The sequence below is a fragment of the Macaca fascicularis genome, chromosome 16, assembly GCF_037993035.2.
Source record: "Macaca fascicularis isolate 582-1 chromosome 16, T2T-MFA8v1.1".
Classification (NCBI taxonomy): Eukaryota; Metazoa; Chordata; class Mammalia; order Primates; family Cercopithecidae; genus Macaca; species Macaca fascicularis.
Window position 1 is genome coordinate 41763814 of NC_088390.1, and position 25734 is coordinate 41789547.

General features: G+C 40.5%; 1 protein-coding gene across 2 annotated transcripts in view; it reads right to left on the reverse strand.

The window, feature by feature from the left end:
• Positions 1 to 17583: 17583 nt before the first annotated feature.
• The window catches only part of SLFN12L (schlafen family member 12 like), a 57953-nt gene continuing 49802 nt past the window's right edge, over positions 17584 to 25734 (reverse strand). For both annotated transcript variants that reach the window (XM_015438179.4, XM_045376132.3), the window contains 3 exons: positions 22396 to 23474; positions 21351 to 21461; positions 17584 to 18264 (listed from right to left, as the gene is read on the reverse strand). In XM_015438179.4, the coding sequence (XP_015293665.3) occupies positions 17714 to 18264; positions 21351 to 21461; positions 22396 to 23474 (1741 nt within the window). In that variant the 3' untranslated portion in view covers positions 17584 to 17713. The remainder of the gene's footprint in view (positions 18265 to 21350; positions 21462 to 22395; positions 23475 to 25734) is intronic.

Sequence of the window (25734 nt, forward strand, 5' to 3'; positions counted from 1 at the left end):
CAGAGTGAGCGCCTGTCACAAAAAAAGAAAAGAAAGAAAGAAATTGTCCGGAAGCGCCAAGTTTTCTGATGCTTTCGGTGGTTCTTAGTTCTTTCTTACTCCCACTCCGCCCGGCTGCGTCCCTATCTCTCTCTCCTCTCCAGCAGCCTGAGGTCCCGCCTTCCCCGGATCCCTCCTCTGAGGGTCCAGCCAAGCTTTCGCCCGGGTTTTCCCCTTCCACGGCACTGGAATTGCCCAGACCCCAACCTGGGCTTCTCTCCCCACCGTCTGCCCCAGAAAGTGGGCCTTGAGACCCGGGAACCCAAGGTCAAAATGCGACGGATGCGCGGATCGGGCGGCGCTCGCTTCCTGGCTGGATTTGTGGCTCTGCAGAGTGGGATGTGGCGGCGGCCGGTGCGCTGTGCTCGGTCAACCCCTTGGAGAGGAGGACTACGAAATCCAAATACTCTGGACTCCGGCAGGTGCTAAAGGCACAGAACCAGCAGAACCCTGGCTGGTTTTCTTGTAACGCGAGCAGCGTGACGGTTACCCGGGTTGACCAAGCACCGCGCACCGGCACAGTTCTCACTGATGCGGAGTAGCCCAAGGGTGGAAGCAGCGGTTAACACCAGGCCGATTAATATAAGCTCCAGTGGAGGCTAAAGTGAGAAAATAAAACGTACTCCTATCCCCTCGCCCTCCGCCCCAGAGATTACCACTGATTACTATTAACACCTTATTGTATATATCTTCACGGATCATACATATATATTACACAAACGTATATGTAATACATTTTTATTAAAGTCACACTGTACATACTGTTCTTAACCTGCTTTTTTCAATGACTTCCACCTTTCTATTTCAATAAATCTTCATATTATCATATTCCAGTTTTTCCATTTTTCTTTAAAATGTGATTTATACATTGTGCAAACCTGTGCTGAATCCAGAACTATGCATCTGTAAAGCGCTGGGAAAAAAAAGACTGTCAATCTAGAATTCTATGACCACCAAAAACAAAACAAGTCCTCCAAAATGGAGGCAAAATAATGACCTATTCAGAACCCCCTCGCCCCAAGAAAAAAAACTTATTTGTCACCAGCAGATCTTTACAAAAACCATTAACGTGTTTTTTTGTTTGTTTGTTTTGTCTTGTTTGTTTTTGTTTTTTTGTTTTGTTTGTTGTCTTGCTCTTGTTGCCCAGGCTGGAGTGCAATGGCCTGATCTCCGTTCACTGCAACCTCCACTCCCCAGGTTCAAGCGATTCTCCTTCCTCCGCTTCCCGAGTAGCTGGGATTACAGGCTCCCGCCACCAGGCCCAGCTAATTTTTGCCCTTTTAGTAGAGACGGGGATTCACCATGTTGGCCAGGCTGGTCTTGAACTCCTGACCTCAGGTGATCCACCCGTCTCGGCCTCCCAAAGTGCTAGGATTACAGACCTGAGCCACCGCCCCTGGCCTAACAAAGTTCTTTATTTTGAAGGAAAATGATACTAGGATGAAACTCAGATCTACATAAAAGAATGAGGAGCAATTGACTTTGTATGCTTTTTTTTTTTTTTAAACCAACTTTGCTAAACTTTGTAGTTAATTTTGATGATCAATCTCTGTTCTTTTAGGTCATCTAAGAATACAATAATATTAAGTGTGCATAATGAGAGTTTTATTTCTTCCTTTGTAATCTGGATACTTTTCTTGTTTCCTTTTCTTGTATAATGCATTGGCCAGGACTTTCAGCACAATGTTAGATGAAAGAACTAGTACCTAAAGACACAACCTAACAATACTAAAATTCCATCTTTGGAGATCTGTTAACTGGGATGGCCTTAAAGAACAGTTTCTGTGTTAGTCAGGGTCCTGTCAGAAGACCAGTTATTTTGAACAGAGAGGTTTTAAAATGAAGAACTATTCACTAGATATAAAGACTTTTTAACTCAATCATGGAAAAGGCAAAAAAGTAACACCACAGTATTATGCAGGTGACTATGGAAAAGAGCCATCACCCCTGAGGCTAGGAGAACAAATGGAAAAGATCTTTGAGGGAGCATAAGGCAGCCACTGTGAGTGCTGGGAAATTTTTAAAAAAACATCTGAAAGGTGTTTATGGGAAAGTTTATAAAACCTTATTGAAAAATAATAAATATATAAATACATTAAATCATATACCATGTCCATGGATTGGAAAACCCAATATATTAAAGACCACTTTGGGAGGCTGAGGCGGGTGGATCAGCTGAGGTCAAGAGTTCAAGACCAGCCTGACCAACATGAGTAAACCCTGTTTCTACTAAAAATACAAAAATTAGCCTGTAAAGCCGGCTACTCAGGAGGCTGAGAGGCTGAGACAGGAGAATCGCTTGAACCTGGGAGTCGGAGGTTGCAGTGAGCCAAGATCATGCCATTGCACTCCAGCCTGGGCAACAAGAGAGAAACTCCATCTCAAAAACAAACAAAAAAAATTAATTCTCACTCAATTGATGAGTAGATCCATTAAGATTCCATTTTAAATCCCAGCAGTATTTTCCTAGAACATTACATGCTGATTATAGATTTATATATAAGACCCGAAACACTCTTCAAAAGAAAAAGCACGTTGTGGGCAGACATCAAATTTTCTTATATAGCAATAATAATTAGAAAAAATAGAGCATGGAATAAATGACAGAGCCTAAAATTCACATATTGATGGAAAAATCTATGACAGAGGTGGCATTGCAGTTAAGTGGGGAAAGGAAAGATTATTTTATAAATTGTGTTGAGATATCTGCTATCCCTAGAGAAAAAATATTAATTTGCATTCTGTCCTCCAAAATCTATTCTGCTAAAATAAAAACATAAATACAAAAATACAAAATCAGTAAATTTTTAAAGATAATATAGGGACCAGGTGCAGTGGCTCACACCTGTAATCCCAGCACTTTGTGGGGGTCAAGGTGGGCTGACCACTTGAATCCAAGAGTTCGAGACCAGGCTGGGAAACATAGTGAAGCCCCGTCTCTACCAAAAATACAAAAATTAGCCAAGCATGGTGGTGCACGCCTGTGGTCCCAGCTACTCAGGAGGCTGAGGCAGGAGGGTCACTTAAACCCAGCACGCCACTGCACTTCAGCCTGGGTAACAAAGCAAGACCCTGTCTTCCAAAAAAAAAAAGTCAAAACCATGATGTTCCCACTCTGTTATGGGTAACAAACCTCTCCTTTACAGACAGCTGGAAAATGACTAGGCAGTGGTGATATGACCAATATATCCAAGGCCTGACCAATTACATAGGAACCCTTCTTAAGCACAGATTCCATAAGTAGAAATTATGCCTTTGCAAATTAGGTTACTCACTTTCTTTTTCATCTTATATGAGATGCCTTCTTTTTCCCAGCTCACATTTCACATTCGCATGCCTTTTTTAGTATTAACATAAATACAGTAGAATTTACTTTTTCATGTACAGTAAAATTTACCTTTTATGTATAGTTCTATTAATACATGCTTAGAATCATGTAAGCACCACAAAAAAAAAAAATACAGCCACCAACACACGCGCGTGTGCGCGCACACACACACACTAATGCTTTCCCCCAATTCCAGTCCCTGCAAAGCACAGATTTGTTCTCTATCCCTAGTTTTGTCTTTTCCAGGATGTTGTATAACTGTAATCAAATAGTACATAACCATTTGGGATTGGCTTCTTTGCATAATATCTTTGAGTTTCTTCCCTGCTGTGTCTATTAATTTTTCATTTCTTTTGATCGCTGAGTGGTATTCCATTGTTTGGATGTACCACTTTTTGTTTAACCACTAACCCATTGAAAGACATTCAGGTTGTTTCCTGGGTTTGTTAATTATAAATAGAACCGCTATAAATAGCCACGTATAGCTGTGATGGTTAATACTGAGTGTCAACTTGATTGGATTAAAGGATACAAAGTATTGATCCTGGGTGTGTCTGTGAGGGTGTTGCCAAAAGAGATTTGCTTTTGAGTCAGTGGGCTGGGTAAGGCAGATCCACTCTTAATCTGGTGGGCACAGTCTAACCAGCTTTCAGTGACTATAAAGCAGGCAGAAAAACGTGAAAAGACGAGATGGGCCTATCCTCCCAGCCTCCACCTTTCTCCTGTGCTGGATGCTTCCTGACCTTGAACATCGAACTCCAAGTTCTTCAGTTCTGGAACTTGGACTAGCCCTCCTTGCTCCTCAGCTTGCAGACAGCCTATTGTGGGACCTTATGATAGTGTAAGTTAACACTTAATAAACTTCCCTTTATATATATATATATATATATATATACACACACACACACACACACACACACACACACACATATATATATATATATATCCTATTAATTTTGTCCCTCTAAGAGAACTCTGACTAATACAGATTTTGGTACCAGGAGTAGTTCTAAAGGAACAGAATATTAAGGATGGAATTTTTTCATTGATTTAGGGGTTTCTGGAGTTGGCTGCTTAATACGATTAGACCCAAAAATGCTAAGGACTCTGCTTCTAATAATATGGAGAACACTGACAGTCCTTGGCATGAACTGTTTAGAGAGTTGTGCAAAGTAAATGCATTTGGCACTCCTGAGTCACCGCTCGTGAGAGGCAAGGAGTTTAGTGACTCTATACATAATACCTTTGACCATATGTGGAGAACCAAGGAACATAATGAAGTGGATTGGTTGCTCCTAAGTGCAGTAGACAAAGTGATGAAAGAAAATGATGAGCTCAGGGATTCTGTCTCCCGGCTTCAGAAGCAGATACTGAGCCTCAAATCTCCTAAGATTGCTCTGAGTTACAGCCTTATCTCCTGCAGAGAAAGAGCTGAAATTGTGGAAAAACAAAGCTCTGGTGTGAGTGGCTGACCTGCAACAAAAGGTGCATGCACAGCCTCCTCAGGTGTCTACTGTTAAAGTGAGGGCATTGATTGGAGAAGAATGGGACCCTGCAACTTGGAATGGGGACATGTGGGATGACCCTGATGAAGCTGGGTACACTGAGTTTGTAAACTCTGATGAAACTTGTGAGAAGGAGCAGCTTCCCCATCCCCAGTAGTGGCAACATCCCCTCCTCGACCCATGCTGCCATCAGCCTTTCCTCCTTTATCTGAGGAGATAAACACTGTGCTGCCTGAGGCAACAGTGATGGCCTTCCCTGAGGCAGTTGCCAGGCAAGATAATGTTGATCCTCCTCAGGAGCCACTCCAACACTGCTGTTTGCTTCTAGACCTATAACTAGACTAAAGTCCCTTCAGGCCCCTGGAGGTGAGGTTGAGAGTGTGACCCATGAGGAGATGCAATACACTCAAAAAGAACTGTCTGAGTTCCCTAATTTATATAAACAGCAATCTGGAGAACAGGCATGGAAATGGATATTAAGCACATGGGATAATGGTGGAAGGAACATAGAGTTGGATCAGGTTGAATTTATTGATCTGGGCAACCAAAGTTGCCATAGTGGCAGGGATGGAGGTTATGCATGGGCTCAGGAACATGGACTTCCACTCACCAAAGCTGACCAGGCTATGGCCACTGCTGAGTGCCCAATTTGTCAGCAGCAGAAACCAACACCGAGCACTCAATATAGCACCATTCCTTGGGGTGATCAGCCAGCCACCTGGTGGCAGATTAATTATATTGGACCTCTTCCATCATGGAAAGGGCAGAGGTTTGTCCTCACTGGAATAGACACTTACTCCAGATATGGGTTTGCCTATCCTGTATGCAATGCTTCTGCCAAGACTACCATCGATAGACTCACAGAATGCCTTGTCCACCATTGTAGTATTCCACACAGCATTGCCTCTGACCAAGGCACTCACTTTACAGCTAAAGAAGTGCAGCAGTGGGCTCATGCTCATGGAATTCACTGATTTTAACATGTTCCCCATCGTCCTAAGGCAGCTGGATTGATAGAACGGTGGAATGGCCTTTTAAGGTCACAATTAAAATGCCAGCTAGGTGACAATACTTTGCAGCGCTGGGGCAGAGTTCTCCAAAAGGCTGTGTATGCTCTGAATCAGCATCCGATATATGGTACTGTTTCTCCAATAGCCAGGATTCACTGGTCCAGGAATCAAGGGGTGAAAGTGGAAGCGGCACACTCACCATCACCCCTAGTGATCCACTAGCAAAATTTTTGCTTTCTGTTCCCGCGACATTAGGTTATACTGGCCTAGATGTCCTAGCTACAGGGGGATGAATGCTGCTACCGGGAGACACAACAATGATTCCATTAAACTGGAAGTTAAGATTGCCACCTGGACACTTTGGGCTCCTCCTACCTTTAAGTCAGACTAAGAAGGGACTTGCAGTGTTGGCTGGGGTGATTGGCCCAAACTATCAAGATGAAATCAGTCTACCACTCCACAATGGAGGTAAGGAAGAGTACTCATGGAATACAGGAGATCCACTAAGGAGTCTCTTAGTATTACCATGCCCTGTGATTAAGGTCAATGGGAAACTACAACAGCCCAATCCAGGCAGGACTACAAATGGTCCAGACCCTTCAGGAATGAAAGTTTGGGTCACTCCACCAGGGAGAAAAAAAAAAAAACAAAAACCATGACCTGCTGAGGTGCTTGCAGAAGACAAGGAGAATACAGAATGGGTAGTAGAAGAAAGCAGTCACCAATACCAGCTATGGCCACGACCAGCTGCAGAAATGAAGGCTGTAATTGTCATGAGTATTTCCTCCTTCTTTTGTTAAAAACATGTTTGTGCATGTATACACTTGTACTAAGAAAATATCTTCATTTTATTTCCTTTTCCTTTATCACGTGACATAAGATTTATTTACTTCATATCAGCATTTAAGTATTGTTAACTTTATGTAATAGTATTTGGGTTAGGGATTGGTGCATTTCTGGTTGTACAAAGGATAGTTGTATTATGCTAATCATAATTATGACTTCATTATTGTCTTTATTTGAAGATTATGTATAATCTCAAATGGAGATGTTTATGGATTCAAGTTGACAAGAGGGGACTTGTGATGGTTAATACTGAGTGTCAACTTGATTGGATTGAGGGATACAAAGTATTAATCCTGGGTGTATCTATGTGGGTGTTGCCAAAAGAGATTAAAATTTGAGTCAGTGGGCTGGGGAAGGCAGATCCACTTTTAACCTGGTGGACACAATCTAATCAGCTTCCAGTGAATATAAAGCAGGCAGGAAAATGTTAAAAGGAGAGACAGGCCTAGCCTCCCGGCCTACATCTTCAGATTCTTCAGTTTGGGTACCCGGACTGTCTCTCCTTGCTCCTCAGCTTACAGACAAGCTATTGTGGGACCTTGTGATTGTGAAAGTTAATACTTAATAAACTCATATATATATACATGAGTTATATATATCAGGATATACATATAATAGTTTTGTCCCTATTAGTTCTGTCCCTCTAAGAGAACCCTAATCAAGCTGTGTCCCGGAAATTCTGGTACATCGTCTCTTTGTTCTCGTTAGTTTCAAAGAACTTCTTGATTCCTGCCTTAATTTCATTATTTACTCAGGAGTCATTCAGGAGCAGGTTGTTCAATTTCCATGTAGTTGTGTGATTTTTAAGTTAGTTTCTTAATCTTGAGTTCTCATTTGATTGCGCTGTGGTCTGAGAGACTGTTATGATTTCAGTTGCTTTGCACTTGCTGAGGAGTGTTTTACTTCCAATTATGTGATCGATTTTAGAGTGAGTGCCGTGTGGTGATGAGAAGAATGTATATTCTGTTGTTTTTGGATGGAGAGTTCTGTAGATATCTGTCAGCTCCTCTTGATCCAGAGTTGAGTTCCAGTCCTGAATATCTTTGTTAATTTTCTGTCTCAATGTTCTGTCTAATATCGTCAGTGGGGTGTTAAAGTCTCCCACTATTATTGTGTGGGAGTCTAAGTCTCTTTGCAGGTCTCGAAGAACTGGCTTTATGAATCTGGGTGCTCGTGTATTGGATGCATATATACTTAGGATAGTTAGCTCTTCTTGTTACATTGATCCCTTTACCATTATGTAATGCCCTTGTCTTTTTTTAATCTTTGTTGGTTTAAAGTTTTATCAGAGACTAGGATTGCAACCCCTGCTTTTTTCTGCTCTACATCTGCTTGGCAAATCTTCCTCCATCTCTTTATTTTGAGCCTATGTTTGTCTGTACATGAGTTGAATACAGCACACCAATGAGTCTTGACTCTATCCAACTTGCCATTCTGTCTTTTAATTGGAACATTTAGCCCATTTACATTTAAGGTTAATATTCTTATGTGTTAATTTGATCCTGTCATCATGATGCTAGCTGGTTATTTTGCAGACTTGTTTATATGGTTGCTTCATAGTGTCACTGGTCTGAGTACTTCAGTGTGTTTTTGTAGTGGCTGGTAATGGTTTTTCCTTTCCATATTTAGTGCTTCCTTCAGGAGCTCTTGCAACGGCAGGCCTGGTGGTTGTGAATTCCCTCAGCTTTTTTTTTTTTTTTTTTAATCTAAAAAGGATCTTATTTCTCCTTTGCTTATGAAACTTAGTTTGCCCGGAAATGAAATTCTGGGCTGAAAATTCTTTTCTTAAGAATGTTGAATATTGCCCCCCAATCTCTTCCGGCTTGTAGGGTTTCTGTTGAGAAGTCTGCTGTTAGTCTCATGGGCTTCTTTTTGTAGGTGACCTGGCCTTTCTCTCTGGCTATGCTTAACATTTTTTCTTTCATTTTGACCTTGGAGAATCTGAACGATTATGTGTCTTGGGGTTTATCTTCTCATGGAATATCTTACTGGGGTTCACTGCATTTCCTGAATTTGAATGTTGGCCTGTCTTGCTAGGATGGGGAAGTTCTCTTGGATGATATCCTAAAGTATGTTTTCCAACCTGGTTCCATTCTCCCCACCTCTTTCAGGTACCCCAATCAATTGTAGGTTTGGTCTTTTTACATTATCCCATATTTCTTGGAGGTTTTGTTCATTCTTTTTACTTCTTTTTTCCTCTAATCTTGTTCGCCTGACTTATTTGTAGTTTGGTTCCATTTTGGTCATAGAACACACTCTAAGTATAATTTCAATTCTTTAACATTTGTTTAGCTTTGTTTTATGGCTCAGGTTCTGTTCTATCTTGATAAATGTTCCATAGGAATTTGAGAAGAATATATGTTTTCCTGTTGTTGGGTAGCATGTTCTATATATGTCGTTAGATCCTGTTGACTGGTGATGTTAAGTTCTTCTGTATCCTTGTAGATTTTCTTTAAGACGGGGTCTCACTCTGTCACTGAAGCTGGAGTGCAGTGGCATGATCATAGTTCACTGTGACCTCATTTCCTGGACTCAAGCAAGCCTCCCACTTCAGCCTCTCAAGTAGCTAGAACTACAAGCGTGCACCAACACACCCGCCCCCAGTTTTTTTTTTTTAAGGATGGGGTTTTGCTGTGTTGTGCAGCCTGCTCTCAAATCTGCCTTATAGATTTTTTGGTCTACTTCTACTACAAGGTACTGTACAAAGGTGTTGACGTCCCTAACTACAATTGCGAAGTCTGTTTCTCCTTTCAGTGCTATCACTTTTTGTGTCACATATTTTGCAGCTCTGTTGTTCGATATACATACATTTAGATTGCCATATCTTCTTGGTTAACTGATCTTTTCATCATTATTATACTGTCCCTATCTGTCTCTGGTAATTTTCTTGACTTTATGTGATATTAGTATAGCCATGCCTGCTCGCCTTTGTTTTGTTTTTTAGACGAAGCCTTGCTCTGTCACCCAGGCTGGAGTGCAGTGGCACAATCTTGGCTCACTGCAGCCTCAGCATCCCAGGTTCAAGTGATCCTCCCACCTCAGCCTCCCAAGTAGCTGAGCTTACAGGCGCCCACCACCAAGCCCACCTAATTTTTGTATTTTTAGTAGAGATGGGGTTTCACCATGTTGGCTAGGCTGGTCTTGAACTCTTGGCCTCAATTGATCCACCACCTTGGCCTCCCAGAGTGCTGGAATTACAGGTGTGAGCCACCATGCCTGGTCCTACATATGTCTTTTTCCATCATTTTATTTTCAACTTTCATACATTTGAAGTGAGTTCCTTATAGACAGCATACAGTGGGTCATGATTGTTAATCCACTCTGCCAAATGGTTCTTTAATTGGTATATTTAGACCCTTTATATATTATATAATTATTGATATGTTTGGGCGTAAGTATGCCATTTTATTTTTTGATTTCTATTTCTTTTCTGTGTTTTTAATATTTTTTTCTTTTCCCTGCCTTCTTATGGGTTATGAATGTTGTGCAGAATTCTGAGTTATCTATTATGTTTTTAGTGTATCTCGTTGTATAGCTTTTATAGTAATTATAAAAGCTGTAATAGGTATTATATTATACATACATATTTTTCACAGCGAACTGGTGTCATTTTACTAGTTCTACTGAAATATAGAAATTTTACCTCCAGTCATGTCTTTTTAGCCACATTTCTTTACTTATAATAAAATTATATTAAATATTTCCTCTAAAAACATGTAAAACCACATCAGAGAATGTTATAATTTTTACTCCAACTGTCAAACATAATTTAGAAGACTCAAGCAGAGAAAGCAAGCCTATTGCATTTACCCATATTTTTATTTATTGTGTTCTTTCTTCTTTTCTTATGTTCCGTAACTCCTTCTTTTTTTTTCATTGCCTCTCTGTTTAGATAACTTCTTTTAGCTGTTCTGTTAGAGTAGGTCTTTTCGTGATGGCGATTAATTCTCTTATTTTTCTTCATCTGAGAATGCCTTGGTTTTCCTTTCATTCCTAAAGAAAACATTCTCTGTGCGTAGGATTCTGAGTTGAGAGTTCCTTTTATTCAGTACTTGAAAAATGTTATGACATTTCCTTCTGTTCTCCGTGATTCCACCGTCATTCAAATTGTTATTCTCTATAAAGAAGGTGTTTTCACTGGCTGCTTTAAATATATTTTATGTCCTTAGTTTTCAGAAATTTAATTAAAATTTGTCTCGGTACAAATTTCTTTGAGTTTGTCTTGTTTGGGATTTGCTTAGCTCCTTGAATCTGTGTTTACCTGAGTTATCAGGTAAATATCCAAGAGAACAAAAGAGGAAAAAAATGATTGGGATAAAGGAGACCAAAAGGAGTAAAAGAGAGAAGGAAAATTTTACCCTAGAGATACAAGCCACTCTAAAAGATTTTGTTTAATGAAAACGTGGGAGAAAGGGGACTGCAGGGAAAGGCTACTGTCAAGAAGCACCGTGTCCATTTCTCCTCCATTCTTTCCTCTTATGAGCCAAAGATAGAAACTAAAACAACCTAAAACTAGGGGGTTGTTTGTGATGGATCCCCGACCAGATTACTTAAGGGTTCATATCTGCTGCTCGCACCCTGAAGGCTGAGCACTGAGCAAAGGCCATGATGCCTACCTGAGGAGTAGGTATCCCTAAGAACCCAAACATCCCAGAATGTGTCTGGGAACATACCAAGGAAAACAGTCTCATTGCAAACAGTAGGCAAAGAGCCAGAATATTTGCTTAAAAGAAGCTTAGGGCTGGATGATGGGGCAGATCTCTGGAGCTGTCCTGCTGCCACCCAGGAATACCTTGTATGTAAGTCCTAATAAATTCATCTACTTACAAACCTAGATTTGTCTCAGCCATTCTTTGGTTTCTTGGCACTTTCTCAGTTTGGGAGTATGTTGCAGTCCCAGTTTTGTTTTGTTTTTGTTTTTTTGTTTTTGTTTTTTTTTTTTTGTAACAGCCTGAGGGAGAGGAATAGAAAAAAAAAAATCATAATAACCTGAATTCAGGGTGCCTTAGTCTATTTTGTGTTGTTATAAGGAATTCCTGAAGCTGCGTAATTTATAAAGAAAAAGGATGCATTTGGCTCACAATTCTGATTTCTAGAAAAGTTCAACATTGGGCATCTGCATCCGGTTATGTCCTCAGGCTGCTTCCACTCGTGGCGGGAGTCAAAGAGGAGCCAGTGTGTGCAGAGATCACAAGGCAAGAGAGGAAACAAAAGTAGGGAGAGGTGCCAGAGTCTTTTTAACAACCAGCTCTTATGGGAACTAATAAAGTCAGAACTCACTCACCCCAAGAAAGGGCATTAATCTATTCATGAGACATCTTCCCCCATGACCCAAACACCTTCCACTGGGCTCCCTCTCCAACACTGAGGATCAAATTTGAACATGAGGTTTGGAGGGGATCAAACATCCAAACTATAGCACAGGGAGAGAAAAAAAAAATAACCAACTGAATTATATGTAGATATAATTTTTGTTAATTTTTATTTTAGGTTTGGGGGCACATGTGAAGGCTCATTACACAGGTAAACATGTGTCATGGGGTTTTTTAACACATATTACTTCATCACCCAGGTATTAAGCCCATACCCAATAGTTAACTTTTCTGCTTCTCTCCCTCCTCCCTCAAATAGACCCCAGTGTCTGTTGTTTCCTTTTTGTGTTCATAAGTTCTTTCATTTAGCTCCCACTTATCAGTGAGAAGATGCTGGACTTGGTTTTCTGTTCCTGAGTTAGTTTGCTAAGGGTAATGGCCTCCAGTTCCATCCATGTTCCTGCAAAAGACATGATCTTATTCTTTTTGATGGCTTCATAGTAGTCCATGGTGTATATGTACCACATTTTCTTTATCTAATCTGTCATTGATGAGCTTTTAGGTTAATATAGACATAATGAATAGATTGTACATGTACATAGATATAGATATCAAACGTATATCTAAATTAAAACAAACATCCATAATTTCACCCAATTGGAAATCCAAAATTTATATACCAAAGAATTTATATAACAAAAAGATAGATAAGGTTGTGATTGCATTTAGAACTGTAAGGGTTTTTTTGTTTGTTTGTTTTTTGTTTTTTGTTTTTAGAGATGGAGTCTTACTCTGTCACCCAGGCTGGAGTGCAGTGGCGTGATCTCGGCTCACTGCAACCTCCGCCTCCCAGGTTCAAGTGATTCTCCTGCCTCAGCTTCCCAAGTAGCTTGGACTACAGGAGTGCACCACCACATCCAGCTATCTGTTGGCCAGATTGGTCTTGAACTCCTGGCCTCAAGTGATCTGCCTGTCTCGGCCTCCCAAAGTGCTGGGATTACAGGCATGAGCCACCATGCCTGGCCAGAACTGAAAGCTCTAAATTAACTTTAACATTTGCCAAAATGCACCAATTGAGAAACCTCATGGACTTAATAAATACTCAAATTATGCTTATGCCTGAGATTCCAACAAATTTAAACATTATACCCCAAATAAATTTAAAAGATAGCTAAATCACTTTTTAAAAATAGCTATGCCTTATTTTATATCTTGATTGAATTGCCCATAGTTGTTGTACTCAGTGCCTTAAAGTATCTCACATTGAACATAGACTCCATGACACAATAAGTAATAAATTAAAATTAAATTTTTGGCACTCAAAATTGGCTTGATAAAATAGGATCATATAAATCCCGTTAAAATAGTTAATATCATTCAAGGTAAGTTAAAATAGGCCCTTGAAGGACTGAAAGTTGTTACCTAAAACCTCATTTATATAACATAAAAGGGATAAAGGGGATAATTATTCCCTGCTGCTTGTCCATTTAACAGCCCAGTGTTGCCTGTTCTTAAACCTGGAAAATAATAAGCAGCAGGCACCTCACGGTGGAGGACTACAACATTAATGCTGTGGACTTATCTACTAGGGCCTCATATCCAGTATCTAATATGACTAAAATTACCAACTCTATCCAGTCAATAACTGCTAAATACTCTGTTCTTACAGACTTGGCTAATATGTTCAATATGTTCAATTCCATGCCAATTTCAACAGACTCCACTGTAGTTTGCCTCTATTGTGGAAGAGACACAATATACCTCTTGCAGGCTACACCTCGGTACCTTCATAATTTTGCATTGATGCACACATCTTACAGACAAGATCCTTTTTAATACTTAATTTTTCTAGAGTAGGTTCACAGCAACATTGAGCAGAAAGTACAAAGATTTTCCATATACCCACTGCCCGCATTCATGCATAGCCTCCCCCATTAGCAATATCTCCCATTAGCGTGGTACATTTGTTACAATCAATTAATCTAAATTAATACATCATAATCACTCAAAATCCATTGGAACTTCTACATTAGCATTCATTCTTCTTGTACATTTTATGGGTTCGGAAAAATGTATAATGACATATATCCATTATATAGTATCAAACACAGAATTTTCATTGCCTTAAGAATCCTCTGTGGGTCAACTATTCATTCCTCCCACTCCCTTAATCCTTGGAAACCACTGATCATTTTACTGTCTCCATAATCTTGCCTTTTACAAAATGTCATATAGTTGGAATCATACAGTATATGGCTTTTTCAGATGGCCTTCTTTTTAAAGAGACAGGGACAGACAAGATCTTAAGTGCATGCATCTTCCTCTGGGAGCACAGATATGATATTACATTAATAACCTCCTCCAAGGAGATGTCATTTAGTCTACTCATATGGACATAAAAGTGCAACATCTTTTCATCCTTTTTGTGTTCTCATGGCAAAATATTCTTCACTTACAAATTTTACTTAATCTCATTGATACTGTAACTTATAAATCAACCCACTTAAATGTGGCCCCCTCAAAAAAAAGGCTCTACAAGCTATCCAAATTAATACCAACAGACACACCCATTGGTGCCTGCAGAGATTCCTTTACTGAGGAGACTTTAACAAGCTCTACTCATGCCTCCTAAAGTCTAGGCCACCTGTGTTGGCTACGAATTGCCTGAGTGCTCTCAGCCTCATGCTATATGCCATTAAAACCACAAATGACTAGCTCTATACTGGGCTCTCCTGGACATAGAGGCTCTCACAGATTCTGAGTCCGTGACCCTCCATACCTGGCTACCTGTTATGCTTTCGGTCATGGAAACAGCACCCTGTAAGCTCAGCCCCTCAGAGGGCCCAGGTTTGTCTCTATCCTGTCTCAAGGAGGCTACCAAGTCCTGGGGTCTCTAGCATATTCACACGCAGAAGGGAGTGACGTCCCCTGTCCTTGGTCCCTTGCCAGATGCCATAGTGCTGGAGGAGGTCACCTCTCCCCCAGACCCCTTGGCTACCTGGGAAGCTCCTTTGGATTGACTGAGTGAAGAGCAGTAGAAGTTCACAAACTATATGAATGCCACTGCCAACCACCATACGTGATGGAGCTAGGTGGAATATTACTGAATGCTGGATGCCCTGGCCAACAAATGGCCCCATCTCCACATTCTTTATGAAGAGTTGAGCCATTGCCTAATGAATTGTCCCTTTTAGATTAAGGAACACTAAGAACCTCTTTCCTCTTAGATATCCAAAATCACATGCCTGTGTATATTAAGGCCACCATATGAGGCCTTACAATTACCGAGGTGATAACCAAGGCAGACATTTCACATTGCAAAATACACCCTGAATGGGCTCCTGAAAGAGGCATTCAATAAAACTTTCATGACTCTAATAGGTCCCAAATAGCCATTTTAACTGAGAAACATAAGAGTCTCTCCAAACAACTTCTTTTAAAGTTCCAGTCCAACAAACGGACCTCTCAATGTGTCTTTATCTTGCCCCAGGCTTTAACTTAATTTTATAGATTTTCAATATCAAACCCCTCCCATCAGGGGGACACAGCAAGTGTGTATATTCTCTGGGGACCAATTAATAGTGATTGTCCAATGGGCTAGGCAGCTGCTTATCTGATATGAGACCCGTTTGAGCCTAAACTTCAACCATAAAACAAGCAAGCAAGAAAAACCAAAACTCTGTCAAATGCAGCTGCACACCATTCTGTTTTGTTTATCTTTTTTGTTTTGTTTGTTTGTTCTTGCTTTTTGTTTTCGTCTGAGACAGGGTCTCACTCTGTTACCCAGGCTGGAGTGCAGTGGCATGATCATGAATCACTCCCCTCCTCTACCTCCTGGGTTCAGGCAATCCTCTCACCTCAGCCTCCCGAGTAGCTGCAACCACAGGCACACGCCACCACACCCAGCTAATTTTTTATGGTTTTTGTAGAGACAGGGTTTTACCATGTTGCCCAGGCTGGTCTTGAATGCCTGAGCTCAAGCAATCCACCTTCCTTGGCATCCCAAAGTGCTGGGATTACAAGCATGAGCTGTCATGCTCAGCCTGCTGATCTTACTATTGATGTGGGTGCTTTTGTTGTTTTACCATCTAGAGGCACCAACCCTCCATACAAGCCATTGTTTCAATCAATCATGGCAAATGCTAAGCCCCACATCAACCTGAGTCTGTATCCACTTAAAAGAAACACTCAAGACCTATATCCTAGATGACATTTTCCTGCATCGGAGCTCAATTTTAAGCAGAGAAACAGCAAGATGTGATTCCAGTCTTCATGTAAATTTTGTGGTGTTTAGAGAAAGGACTGGAGATGATGCTGCCTCAGATGACACTGATCCAGCTTACCATCAGAGATGAATTTACTCCTGCACCAGACATGGCATCACCCTAGACACAAAAACCTTCGCCCCAGTGACATCCATGGACTGTCTCTTCTCAGGCACAAACTGGACACAGAACATTTGGCCTTTTTTCCTCTGATATCAGGGATTCTATTATGTTTCTGAGTGTACTGTCTGCTTAGCCTATCATCCTGGCATACTCCTTGTCTCAGCCAAAACATACACCCCACACTCCCATGCCTGAAGGAAAATTTAACAGTAGTTACCACTACCTATGCCATTCTAAAAATTAATGGAGGGCCAAGCACAATGACTTGTGCCTATAATTCCAGCACTTTGGGAGGCTGAGGCAGGAGGATTGCTTAATTCCAGGAGTTCCAAGCCAGCCTGGGCAACATGGGGAAACCCCGTCTCTACAAAACATATAAAAGTTGGCTGGGCATGGTGGTGTATGCCTGCAGTCCCAGCTACTCAAGAGTCTGAGGCAGGGGAATCTCTTGATGTCGGGAGGTCAAGGCTGCAATGAGCTGTGACCACACCACTGCACTCCAGCCTGTGACAACTCTTGACCTCAAGTGATCCACCTACCTCCGCAAGTTCTCCATTTTGATTAATCTCTTCATTGGCTGAATTTCATTGCAATGTAGTTTTCAAGAAGATATTAGAGAACTATGTTTTCCATGTCCATTGGATAAGAATGTCGGATATTTCCTTTATAGTCAAATGACATCTTGGTATGGCAAAACATGCGTAGATAATTAATTTTCCTAATATCCCTTAAGGAATATCTATAAAGAACTTATGAAGAAGTGAACATAGGCTAATCCCAGTTTTCCAACATCACGTCAAGTTGCTTAACTTGCAAAGTTTTCAAAGACGTATTTTTAGAGAATTAGAGAATGTTATCAAATATATAATGAAAAATATTTCTGTAGCCCAGTCCATCTTCCATGATCCAAGTGAGCATTGGACAAGATTTAAACATCCTTATCTATACTGATTATCTGGGAGACACTGGAAAATGTCAAAGGCGAATTGGTCTGTAAAAGAATTGATTCTCTGGCCGGGCGCGGTGACTCACATCTGTACTCCTAGCGCTTTGGGTGGCTGAGGCGGGTGGATCACGATGTCAGGAGTTCAAGACAGCCTGGTCAAGATGGTGAAACCCCATCTCTACTAAAAATACAAAACAAAATAGCTGGGTGTGGAGGCGGGCACCTGTAATCCCAGCTACTCAGGAGGCTGAGGCAGGGAATTGCTTGAATCCAGGAGGCAGAGGTTGCAGTGAGCCAAGATCATGCCACTGCACTCCAGTCTGGGCAACAGAACGAGATTCATCTTAAGAAAAAGCAAACAAACAAAAACAAAATGAACAAACAAACAAACAAAAAGATTTGATTCTCCTCGGGTAAGATATTTGAAAGAGCCTCTTCCAAGTCTTTCACTGTTCGAGTTGTTGTCCGATAGTAGGATTCAGGGTAAATTACTTGCAAGTTTAAATCATACTGGCAGCTTGTCTTGCCTTCAGGACTCAAGTAGAAGATCTTTGTCATGACACACACTTTTTCAGTGTAACCACCAATTTTTGCCAGTTTCTGTTTTAAAGTTTGGGCAGTTTGTGTAGAATAGCCTTTAAACTCCTCATCCTGTACCATGTGGAAGGTGTATAGGACTGGAGGCTTGTCCTGGGAAATCAGAAGAGCATCACAGAGGACTTTGTGGTTCTCTTGCAAGCCCAGATCCAAAGACCAGCTCCTAGAGAAGATTAGTGAGCCCTTACTGACAGAGCCCATTTCTTCACATATTAATTGCTCAAGTCCTTCATGCTGTGAGAACAGATTTCTGCAGAGGGTTTCTGGAGTACAAGTTATCTTTTCTGATAGCCCTAGATGGGGAAATAATGATAAATTATAAAAGATTGAGAACTTCCAACTTAAGCCATGAATACAAAGCAGCTTGTATCAGATTAATTCTCCCACCAAAAGCAACTATAAAAGCTGTGTAAAAGTGTATCAGGGCCAAGCATGGTTGCTCACACTTGTAATAACAACACTTTGGGAGGCAGAGGCAGGAGGATCACTTGTGCCCAGGTGTTCAACACCAGTCTAGGCAACATTGTAAGACCTCTTCTCTACAAAAAGTTTAAAAAGTTAGCCAAGCACGGTAGTGCATGTTGGTAGTCCCAGCTACTCAGGAGGCTGAGGTGGGAGGATCACTTGAGCCCAGGAAGTTGAGGCTGCAGTGAGCTGAGATCATGCCACTACACTCCAACCTGGGCAACAGGGTGAGACCCTGTCTCAAAAAATATATACATTTATATATATTTTTTAAATTTTATATATATATGTGTGTATATATAACATAAAACTATAATTTAAAGGACTGGAGAGCAACCAATACAAGCAGGACTTAAAGGTCTACAATCTTTAATAGAGAAGAAGCACAGGAAGTAGCTTCACATTCACCTCTGCTTTTTCCCTAAGGAGATTTTCCATATCACAGCATTGGTAAATAGAGCCCACACAGAAATCAGCAGTTTTACTAGGCGAAAGAAAAAAGAGGTCAGAATTCAGGGTGGCCAGAGGAGCTGGGATTTCAGAAGCAAAATCCCAGAGAAGATGAAACTGCAGAGAAGCCAAAATCTACCTACAAATTTCCCTCAACTCACTGGCTAATACAGGTGAGATGAAACACAGAAGAAAATATAAACTGGGGCTGGGTGCAGTGGCTCATGCCTGTAATCCCAGCACTTAGGAGACAGAGGCAGGTGGATTGCTTGAGCCCAGGAGTTTGAGACCAGCCTGGGCAACATGGTAAAATCCTGTCTCTACAAAAAATACAAAAATTAGCTGCAGTTAACTGTAATCATGCTATTGCATTCCAGCCTGGGCAACAGTGTGAGACCCTGTCACAAAAAGAAGGGAAGGGAAGGGAAGGGAAGGGAGGGGAGGGGAGGGAGGGGAGGGGAAGGGAAGGGAAGGGGAAGGGAAGGGGAAGGAAAGGAAAGGAAAGGAAAGGAAAGGAAAGGAAAGGAAAGGAAAGGAAAGGAAAGGAAAGGAAAGGAAAGGAAAGGAAAGGAAAGGAAAGGAGAAAATATCAACTGATCAACTGGGAGATTAAAGAGCTGAACATCAATTTCATCAGCTTCATGGTGCTCAGGAGACACAAATTGGAATTCAACTCCCAGCCAAGTAGAGGGGTCTTGGTAAATATCCCAGACTTTAAGACCCCAGAAGAGCCATGACCTAGTAATTGTGCAAAATTAAAAGCTACTATACCTAGAAAAGCATAAAACAAAACTTCAAAAGAATAAAAGTAATCACTGGTGCTCTACCTGCCTGCCAAAAAAAAAAAAATGTGTAACCCTATCTGGAGAAATGCAACATCTACTGAAGTCTCTACAATTTGTAATCCATGATACTATACAAAATTAAGAGACAGGATAAAAATCAGAACAAATTACTAGAAAATAAGAGAAAAACTGGATGAGAGAAAAAGACTGGCAAGTGCTTCAGATATTGGAGTCATCAAAGAGGGACTTTAAAATTACTATAATATCTTTTTTAAAAGCCCCCAAAAGAAAAAATAGATGAAAAGATAAAGATATCCTGATTCTCTTACAGGCTCAGAAAATTGAAATCAATGGATAAAAATCATCAGGGGTTTGATACCCGTAAGCCCCGCTTTGTTCAAGGGTCAATTGTATGTAGTAATATCCCAGAGGTAGCGTGACAGATCAGTGGGTGAAACTGAGTTTTCAGTAACTGGATCTAGGAAAAGTGGTTATCCACATGGGATAAAATGAAATAGCCCCCTACATCACTGCTTATGGATGTGGATTACATATTTAAATGTTAAGTGCAAAATTTTAAAATTTTTAAAAGAAAATAAACAGAAATATCTTGATAACCCCAGGGTAGGGAAAGATCTCTTATACAAGGCACAAAGAGCACTAAATCACAAAATTTTCAAATGGTAAGTTTGACTATATCCAATTTAAAACTACTAAGGAGAATATGCCTTGCAAAAAGAAAAGATGCAAGTCATGAACTTGGAGAAGACATCTGAAATCCATAATATCTGTGACTAAATGAGAATTTTATGTTAGAATATGTGAATTGCTCCTAGAAATCAGTAAGTAAAAGACAAAACCTATTACAAAAATGAGCAAAAGACAGAATCGCCACTTCATAGAAGATACAATATCTTCTATGGCAATAAGCATATGGAGAGGTGCTCAACCCAATCAATAACCAGGGAAAGGCATACCAAAAAGAGAGAGCATTTTATACCCATTTGACTGAGGGAGAAAAGAAGTTCAAGAGGTGAACAAGCAGAAAGATGAAGAGAGAAGTCTGGCATTGGAAGAGACGTGGCATTTCCAATATATTGCTGGTGGGAGTAAAGTGAGCCACCTACTTTGGAAATTATCTTATTGGCATTATCTTATTACTTAAATATTCACACACTGCCTGAACCAACAATTCTACCCCTACTTAGGCACCCAAGAGAAACTCTTGCACGTATGCATCAAAAGACTGAATAAGAATATTAAAGGTAACACTGTTCACATAGCAGAAAACAGGAAGTAACTCATTGCCTATCAACAACAACAGGTGAATAAATCAGAGATGCTGAGTATTTCTTCAGTAACTGAATATAGCCTGCCTGAAGCTGGGTGCCAGTCCAGACTGCTCAGTGACATGATGTATATTCTTCCTTTTCTGCTTAAACTAAGCTGAATTGGGTTGCTCTTATTTTCAAGTAAAGAAGTTTCTATTACACCAAGAAAATTATAATCCAAAGCTAAAGAAATAGAATTTGACAAATTCAATGACTAAAAACACCAAAGAATTTCCATAAACACAAGAATGTGTTTCCATAGCAAATGTCAAGACAGAGCTAGTTTGAAGAGGAGGAGGCTTAAACATAGTCACACCAACAACTCCATGGAAGCCAGAATTAAACTACCTGGAAGGTGATATCTCCGTGGCTGAATTTTGAAGTTAATATATTCACGAAGAGGACAACTCTGGGAGACAGGCGATGATGTACTCGCTGGAGAGGGCAGTTCTTCATATACTAGGGAATAATATTAGAAAACAAAATCACACTCTTAATTTGGCACAAGAGAGATTCAACCTAAGTAATGAAAAGTCTACTTAGAACTGACCCTGCATTCCCAATACAAAATATTAGATATTGTGGTTACATATTGTGGTTAGATTCCTAGGTCAGATACAAATTGTAAAATTAACCCTTGATGCTGCTGAAACACTCTATACTTGGAATGAAAATTAACAGTAAAAATGCTTTGATAGCAACTTAATACATTGCCATATAACTGACTTTATTTTAAAAGAAGTTAAAATTAGAAGAATGTGATGGCTAGTGAAGGAAAGCTGGGTTTTATGCAGATTCTGAGGGACAAGCTTGCATTTTCAGAGATTTTGTTAAGTTGCTAGTTTTGGTCTAATTTCACTGGAGTCTTTCCTTTTCCAAAACCAGATAAAATCTCAGCATTATTCTTCGCTCATTGGTACAACTTAGGGTTACTCTTTGGCTCATAAATGTGAGAGGAAGAGGGAAAAGGCTTTACAGGAAATAAATGGAAAGGGGGTAAAGAAAGATGAAAGAGCAAGTAAGTAAAAGAGTAAGTGTTCCCGAAAGAAAGCAATGGTTAGTTACAGAAGCTAAGCTCTGAAAGAAAAAGGAAAAGAATTGAACAGGCTTTCCTTGAAAGTGAGCAAAGATGTGGTAGAGAAGAAACATCTAGATCTTTGCATCAGATAAGGCTACTAAGAGTAGATATTTACTTATTGTATGAAATATCTGTCTTCTAAGTGTGTAGAAGAAAACAAGAGGCAGGGAAGTATTGATTATATCCACCAGAGATTAGTAAATTAGATGTTGAAATTTGAAGACTTTTAATCTCGTCCCTAATCCCAAAGATACAATAAAACCTTCCTGCCACCCAAGCCAAGTGTGTCCTTATTGCCAATCCTCCTTCCTCAACCTCGTTCTGAATCCACCATGAACTGGATCCATTCCTTCTCGGTCAGCTGCTTCACTCTGTTATCTTTCACGTGCCAGGAATCAGGCTTTTTAGCAAACACTGCACAGCAGAAGCGCTCCACTCTGAGTGCATACACATATCCACAAAGACTTCCTTTATCATATACTCCAAGGAATTTGCATAAGTAATTTATCGTCCCCTTCTCCATACAGAAGTGATGCACAGGCAGTTTCCCAATGGAATTTTTTGTTACTTCTTCTAACTTAGTAAGGTAACTCTTCTCTGATTTAAAGCCAATTATTTCTTTATCTTTATTTAGACCAACGAATAAATATCCTCCATCAGTATTTGCAAATGCAGAAACATATTGAGGGAGAATCTCTCTAATTCGTTGTAACAACTTTTCTGTTGAGAAGTTTTTAATTTCAACGTGTGTGGATTCAGTAAAGGTCAATTTTTCTTTATAATTAAGTTCTGTTCTGTTAAAAAAATCAGCAGCCAAGGCTTCCATGTTACTTTCTTCTTGTACATCAACACAGGCCCTCTTTGCGGGCAATTCTGGTCTTAAATATGCTCTCCCTCCAGTTTTTTCCTTGTCTTTGAGGAACTCCAGTGCAGCAGAAGCATTCATGACTTTTGCAGACGTTACATCTCTCTTGTACAAACTGGAGCTCAACGTGGCAATCTGCAGACTAGAGGTGTCCAGGCTCCATGATTTCACAAAAATGTGAAAGTAGTTACCATTCTGCATGAAGTCCAGGAAATTAGGAACAAATGGCAGCATATTACTAAAAGAATTTTCCAAATCTAGTCCTATTCCATCTTTTTTGTAACTGTAGTCTTCATTCTCAACTTCAGCCTTGATCACTCCCCCTCCAGAATTCAGCAGAGCACACACAGCTCGTGAGATATTTTCATTCTGCTGTTTACTCAGTTGACGATCCTTCATTTTGTTTCTATTGTTCTCTCCAAGAGTGACTCTTCCCACATTTAGAACCAGCTCAGCATAATTTGTGTCTAAATCAATACTGATGTTCATTTTCCCAGCAGTTAAGCAGTTTCCAAGCAGAAGTTCTTTTCTGTAAAATAGACAGAGTCGTTAGAATAGGAGCTAAACCAGACAGACAGCACATTCTGCATTATGAGGCAAACACAGAAAAATCCTTTACTGTATATTTTCCACTAGACTGGTAAGTATATGAGTCTGAGATAACTAATTTCTGACAAATTTTGAGCTCAGGCGGTCATAATTTATATGCCTACTGAATTTTCAAATTTGTTACAACTGTTTTATATGATCTTATTCTAATAATTTTAATTTTGTCTTTATATGTCCTTGTGTCCTTTCTCATCACTAATATTGTACAATTTGTTTTCTCTTTTCTTTCTTTAAGTAAATCCCTGGAGGGATTCTACGTTTTTATCTTCCCAGTGGACCAGGTTTTAGTCATACATATTATTTCTGCTTTACTTTTTATTTTAGTAATTTCAGCTTTTACCTTCATTGATTATCTCCTTTTATGGGAAATCCTTTTGGAAAACTGCCAGATAGGGTCTAAGAGAGTCCAGCAATAAAAATCTTAATTATTTTTTATTCTTATAAGAATGAATTAGATTCACAAATGTTGGGCATTGATCTCAAGCAAAGTAGAACAACTCACTGTGCCCTTTCCCTATCAAACATCCATGTTTTAAATGAGGTAATTGTGGCGGCAAGCCACCCAGGTGCCAAGGCAAGAGACCAAGGGCACTAGCTGTTCCAGTATAATAAAGAAAAAATATAGAATTAAGAATAGGTATACTAAAAATAGATTATAGATATGATTCTATATGATTATCATTAATCATTAGTTTGTAGTATTATTCTTTATTCCAATACTATAATAATCTTTGTTCTACAATTATAACCTAGAAAAAAACAGGCCATACAGAGATAGGAGCTGAAGGGACACAGTGAGAAGTGACCAGAAGACAAGAGTGTGAGCCTCTGTCACACCCTGACAGGGCCATTAGAGGGCTCCCTGGTCTACTGGTAACGCCAGCACCTGGGAAGGCACCTGTTATCTAGCGGACCTTGGTCTAGTGGTAGCGTCAGTGCCTGGGGAAGGCACCCATTACTCAGCAGACCGGGAAAGGGAGTCTGCCTTCCCCAGGGGAGTTAGAGAAGACTGCTCCACCACCTCTTGTGGAGCAGCCATCTGGAGGCCTAACCATCTCCCTGTGATGCTACGCCTCAGCAGTCACGTTCCTGGTCCACTTTCATGTTCCACGCTGTACACCTGGCTCTGCCTTCTAGATAGCAGTAGCAGAATTAGTGAAAGTACTAAAAGTCTTTGAAATGCATAGAAAAAATAATGGCATGAGCTGTCCTCTCTCCACCTTGGCTACCAAACAGGGAAGGGCCCCCTGTCCAGTGGACACGTGACTCACATGACCTTACCTATCATTGGAGATGGCTCACACTCCTTACCCTGCCCCTTTGTCTTGTATCCAATAAATAACAGTGCAGCCTGGCATTCGGGGCCACTACTGGTCTCCACACCTTGGTGGTAGTGTCCCCCTGGCCCAGTTGTTTTTGTTCTATCTCTTTGTCCTGTGTCTTTATTTCTATGATGTCTCATCTCCACACATGAGGAGAAAAACCCACAGACCCTGTAGGACTGGACCCTACAGGTAATATTGGTTTTTTTGTTTGTTTGTTTTGTTTTGTTTTGTTTTGTTTTGTTTTGTGACGGAGTTTTGCTCTTGTTGCCCAGGCTGGAGTGCAATGGCACAATCTCAGGTCACTGCAACCTCCACCTCCTGGGTTCAAGGGATTCTCCTGCCTCAGCCTCCCAAGTAGCTAGGATTACAGGCACCTGCCACCACACCTAGCTAATTTTTTTTTTTTTTTTTTTTTTTTTTGTATTTTTAGTAAAGACAGGGTTTCACCATGTTGGCCAGGCTGGTCTCCAACTCCTGACCTCAGATGATCCGCCTGCCTCAGCCTCCCAAAATTCTGGGATTACAGGTGTGAGCCACCATGCCCAGTCAAGGTAATATTCTTATATACAAAACACCTGTGCCCTACCTTGAATGTTTGTGTCTTCCCAAAATTCATATGTTGAAATTCTAATGTCCAACATGATGGGGCCTTTGGGAAGTGATTAGATTAAAGGGTGGATCCCTCATGAATGAGATTAGTACTCTTCTAAAAGGGACCTTAGAAAGCTAGCAATGGCAGCCTGCCATCACAAAGGCAGAAGCAGGGAGGTGCAGTTAGGGTTGCACACTTTCTGGAGCCCATGGGAGCCCTGCCTCTTCCAAGCCGGGATGTGAGCTTCCCAGGTGCTTCTGCAG